Source organism: Capsella rubella, unplaced genomic scaffold, assembly GCF_000375325.1.
Source record: "Capsella rubella cultivar Monte Gargano unplaced genomic scaffold, Caprub1_0 scaffold_94, whole genome shotgun sequence".
Taxonomy (NCBI): domain Eukaryota; kingdom Viridiplantae; phylum Streptophyta; class Magnoliopsida; order Brassicales; family Brassicaceae; genus Capsella; species Capsella rubella.
The window spans coordinates 10,797-16,684 of record NW_006238834.1 but is presented as its reverse complement, the minus strand read 5'-3'; the positions used below and the strand labels follow the sequence as shown (position 1 = coordinate 16,684).

The 5,888-nt window shown below is 45.6% G+C and overlaps 1 protein-coding gene across 1 annotated transcript; it reads right to left on the bottom strand.

Annotated features, from left to right (window-relative positions):
• Nucleotides 1-3,982: 3,982 nt before the first annotated feature.
• On the bottom strand, nucleotides 3,983-5,545 carry LOC17874325. The gene has a single exon (XM_006279135.2). It carries the CDS (start codon nucleotides 5,543-5,545, stop codon nucleotides 3,983-3,985), a length of 1,563 nt encoding a protein of 520 aa, XP_006279197.2.
• Nucleotides 5,546-5,888: the final 343 nt, after the last annotated feature.

The following is a 5,888-nucleotide window of genomic DNA, read 5'->3' as shown; positions in this document are numbered from 1 at the left end:
AGAAGCCATAGCACAAACGTACTAGGAACGACAACGGATGAGAATCTTCAATCCCTGTCTTTAGGAAACCGACCACCACTGCCGAGTCTACCTCCAACTCTAGACGAGTAAACCCTTTCTCCCATGCTGTATAAAGACCATAGTAGACACCCCATAACTCTGCTAACTGCGCCGTACAAATCCCAATGTTAAAAGAGAATCCGCCACACCAATTACCCTCCTCATCTCGCAAAACTCCTCCCGCTGTTGCCAACCCGGGGTTTCCATGAGATGCTCCATCCGTGTTCACTTTTACCCAACCACTTGTGGGTGGTGTCCACGCAATCATCCTCTCCTCCCTTACCAGTCGACTAGGCCGCTCTCTCAGGCGGGCATGACCATCCGAGACTTCCTTTGAAATATCTTTAAGAAAACGCACACGATCTCGGCATTTACTATCAACTCCGAAGACATCCCAACAACGCCACTTCCATCCCCACCAAAGTACCATAGCAAAGGTCGTCGCCCAAGGAGAGTTATTAATCTCCCTAGTGGCACTCAGATTACTATAAAGCCATTCAAACAAGGACGTAGCAAAAAATGCTCGAAGCTTCCGCTGTGGAACCAACCTTTTCCAAACACCCGAAATACCTGGACAATCCCTAAGAGTGTGTAAAAGTGTCTCCTCACCGCCCTTACAAATCTGACAAATACTCGAAACACTCAAATGTCGACGATGTCTCTCCATGTTGGTCATAATAACTTGGTGACTCACTAACCAAAGGAAAACTCGAGCCCTCTCAGGAGCTACAACTCTCCAAAGCTTATCATAAAATACTCCCATATTCGGCTTAGCTGTTACGTCTCTTGATAAGTAAGAATAAGTGGACCGCACCGAGAACTTCCCGTCTGAATTACCCCCCCATGAGAGTCTGTCTCTTATCCCCGTCACTGTATCAACCACCATTGAGTGGAGCTTAAGCTGCATATTCTCCGATAGAAACGGACCAATAACTGGAAAGTCCCAACCTAAGTCGTTCCGCCATAAATCCCTGACCTTGACTTCTTCATAATTTACCGGCAGGTCCGCAAGTACCAACTCACAAAGAGGCGAGTTGTTTAACCAACAATCTGACCAAAACCTGATATTCCGACCATCACCAAGGACCCAACTAGATCCGGGAATCACTACATCTCGTAATCCGGTACATATGCTACGCCAAGTCGATGACCAACGACCCTTTACCACGAGCCAAGAACCATCCCGGATGTCACCAACCTTGTACTTACTCCGAAGGACCCCAGACCAAAGGCTAGAGTGATCGTGCATTAAACGCCACCCAACCTTTGCCAGCAAAGCTTTATTCATACGCTGAGTGGAACGGATTCCCAGCCCCCCCTCTGACTTCGATAAACACACTCGATCCCAGGCTAAGAGGTGTTGCTTTCTCTTCTCTTCCGTGCTACCCCACAAAAAGGACCGTGACATGCGATCCAAACTGTCCAAAGTAGATTGCGGCAAAGCGATTGTTGTCATTGTGTGAATCGGTATAGAACACAAAACCGATTTAGTCAGAGTTATCCTACCAGCCAAACTCAGAAAACGCCCTCTCCATCCAGCCAAACGGGCACCAACACGCTGCACAACCTCCCCAAAGGTATCCTTGTTTATGCGTTTATGAAGAACTGGCATTCCCAAATATTTTCCCAAATCCTTTGTAGCTTTAATCCCGCTTTCATCACTAATCGCCTTTGCGAGATCTCGGTGCACATTGTCCGAAAAGAATATCTTCGACTTTTCTAAACTCACCTTCTGTCCCGACGCCACACAAAACCACTCCAATACTTTACGAATCACCCGTACTTGATCTACCGACGCTTCTGCGAACAAGATGAGATCATCCGCAAAACAGATATGTGAGAGCTTCGGACCACCCCGAGAAAGGCAAATCGGTTTCCAGTCCTTCGAAGCAATCGAAAACACAATCAAATGACACAACCGTTCCAAGCATAAGACAAATAGATATGGGGAGAGGGGATCTCCTTGTCTAAGTCCTCTCGCCGGTTTAAACGGGTCAGTTTTCTCACCATTCCAAAGCACGGTCATCGACGGGCCAGTCACACACTTCATAATCCAATTCCGCCAAGAACCTGGTAGACCCGCAGCCATGAGAGTATCTTCTAGAAAATCCCATCGAATTCGATCATAAGCCTTCTCAAGATCCAGTTTCAACAGCATCCATCCCTTTCGACCTTTCTTCCGTCTCATAGAATGAACAGCCTCTTGAACAACCAAGACGTTATCCGTACTCAACCGCCCCGGGATAAAACTTGATTGAGCTGGTCCAATAAGCTTGGTCATGACCTGCTTAAGTCTCAAGACCATAGCCTTAGTAATAGTTTTAAACAAAACATTACATAAACTAATCGGTCGAAATTGCATTATTGTCTCCGGCTTCACAACCTTAGCAAGTAAGACTACAAGCACATCATTCGTTCCTTCGGGTAAGTTACTCGTCTCGAAAAAATCCAAAACAAACCGCGTAGTCGACATCCCCACCACATCCCAACAGTCATGATAAAAAATTGGTTGATATCCATCCGGGCCTGGTGCCTTAAATTTCCCCATACTACGCACTGATTCCTCTATTTCCTCTGCCGTGAAATCCTTATTCAAATAATTCCTTTCTACATCTGTTAGCCCAGTAAAACCCAACTGTGGCAACCCAGCAACAACTTCGTCCACATCAGTCATAGAGTATAATCGTCAATAGTAATCTGTCGCTAAAGTCTCCAATTCTTGTGTAGAAGAGATCCACAAACCCTCATCATTTTTTAGACTCTCAATCCGGTTACGGCGCCGACGTATGATTGTCGAAGTATGAAAATACTTTGTATTACGGTCCCCTTCAACTACCCACTTCTCCCGTGACTTCTGGAACCAGATTAATTCTTCTTGTTCAAGTACCATTTCAAGCTCTCGGATCAAACCTTCCTCCTTGACCAGCAAGTCATCCGTCTGGCCACTATCCAACAAATCTTGGACCAACTTAATCTCCTCCGTCAATTTCTCCTTACGTTTATTCACATCCCCAAATACTTCCCGGTTCCATTTCTTTAGCCTTATTCTTAACCCATTCAAAGCTGCAGGGGTACTCAATTGATTGTTCCAAGAGTGAGTAAGAAGTTCCTTAAACCCCTCATGGTGTAACCAAGCAGCCTCAAATCTAAAAGGTCGTCTTCCCGGATTCCCTTTACTCACAGGACACAGTTGTAAGTATAATGGAGCGTGATCCGATGCTAACACGGGTAGGTGAGTCACAGTTGCCTCTTGCCATTTTATTCTTGCGTGTGGACAACAAAGAATCCGGTCTAACCTTTTAGCAACATAAGTGCTCTCTAGCTTACCCCTTCTCCAAGTAAAGCGACTTCCTTTGAACCCCATATCAATCAAGGTAAGATCGTTAATCCATTCACCAAAGGCCAATGAGTCTGGGGACAAGCGTCCATTTCCACCAGTCCGCTCATCAAGCCGTAAAATCGTGTTAAAGTCTCCACCAACGATCAAAGGACCTTCCAACCCTGTAATTACTGATTGCAAACTCCCCCAAAGTCCACTTCTTCGAGTTACTGTGGGTGCGGCATATACTACAATCAAATGGAGCTTCTCCGCGTTGTTCTCGACCGTAGCATAAATAAACTGCTCCGACGAACTTACTACTGAGACCACCCCTACTGTGGACCTCCACAACAACCAAATACCACCACTCTGACCCTCGGCATCAATTCTAAACGAATTATCAAAACCCAAGTTCTGACATATTCGCCGTGCTTTATCCCCTCCGGCGTGTGTTTCAAACAGCGCAAGAATGTCGACATTAAATTTCTTTAAAATATATCGAATTGATCTTCGAAAGTTGGGTTTATTCGCCCCCCGGCAATTCCAGAATAGACAATCCATTAATTCTTTGCAAAAATTCCACTGAATCACCGGGGCAAACCGTCAAGCCACCGACATCTCCTCTCCCGGTACCGACGGGTCAATCGAAGAACCGGGTACTCTGGTTTGTGTAAGCACAACCATCTCCATCGACGAATTATCAGCAGCGTTTGTAGCATCATAATTTGATAAACCATGTTGTACCTGTCCTTCTTTGTCTGGTGTAAACACTCCCCCTGGTCGACCAACAAAACCTTCATCTACTCGTAACCTTTTGCCCGACGCCACCATCTCTCCTTCTTGTTGTAACGGGCCAAACACTAAACCCCGTACAGGCCTGGTGTTCTTGTACTGCTTGGGCCTTACCCCATTAAGCTCATTAGGCTTAAGCCCCCCTACTCGTTTATTTTTGAAGGATACCTTCTGGCCATTCTTTCCTTTATCAAACCCTCCTACTGATACCATGGCTTGCGAAACACCCTTCCCATTACTCCCGCCTTGCGAAATATCCTCATTCTCCTTATTCTCCTCACTCAAAATCACAACTTCCCTTAATCCCGATGCAATCGTATCGTCCACCAAATTCCCGAATCTGTTTGATATTTCCACTCTTTCCTTGTTTACATTTCCCGAAATCTCGCGAAGATAACGTTCCGGTTTCCCCCCAGCTGCAAACACTACCTTCTCCACCGTCGGTGAACTTTTCCGGTTGTGACGTCGTACCTCCGTAAACCCATCCTGTCTCTGGCCGGTCTCAGAAGGTGTATGCGGTGCAACGGACGTCGGCTTCTCCACTACTTTCTCTAGCACACGTCGGGGACAATTATGCACTAAGTGACCATACACACCACAGCCCGAACATATGTTTGATAACCCCTCATAGGCTACATAGTATCGATCCCCATTAATCATCACTGAGCCCTTAACCGGTTTTGAAAGATTTATCTCCACACATACTCTAGCAAACCTTGCCCGCTCAAAATTCAACGTCGTGACATCAACTTTTATCGGTTTTCCCAATCCACTTGCTATTCCGAGCAAAATATCTTGATGGTAGAAGAACACTGGGAGGTTCGACAATCTAACCCAAACTGGTGTCGTGACTATATCATCTCGTAAAGGATTAAAATCCGACGACCAAGCTTGGACCATAAGATGACTCCCAAAAACTCTCCAAGGTCCGCCCGTCAAAGCTGCAAGATATTCTTCCTCCCTCTCGAACCGGATCATAAAGAATTGTCGAGGAAGATCCACCACAGACATCTCCCCTGTAGGTTTCCACAACTCCTTTAGCTTTCTACTTAACGCCGACAGAACAATACTCCTACCCAACACCTTAACAATAATGCACTGCTTCCATAAACCCTTCATCACATCCAACACTTCAGACCCTATCGTGATGAACGGCTCACCATCCTCCCCATCTGGAAAATCCAACCGTAGCCTCTCCGACACAAAAGCTTTATCCATCAACGTCTCCGGTGTAACTCGCCCCCCTACTCCTCTACCAGTAACCTTGCTCACCCACGAACCAACCTTATCGGGAGGACGTCCTTTATCTCCTGCTTCCATCATGGTAGCGTCCTGTTCACCGAGATTCGTAACCCTAATATCGCCGCCGCTCATCAAATTTTAATGTACTTTACCCTATTATAACCCCAAAGAACACTAAACAAGCCATTTAGTGGTTCAACGCAATGTTTCCGAATTCTTAGGCCATTTGGGACCAAATTTCAACAAGTCCTTCTCCAAACTTCTAAACACTCTTCATGATGCTCTAGCACTTGTAATCAATCAAAAATTATTGTATTCTAACATATTATAACCCCAAAAAACAGTATAGAAGCCATTTAATGCTTGAAAGTAATGGTTGTGGGTTCTTAACCCATTTCGGCCCAAATTTCAGCAAGTCTTTCTACACACTTCTAAACACTCTTCATGCATCTCTAGAACTTGTAATCAATCAAAC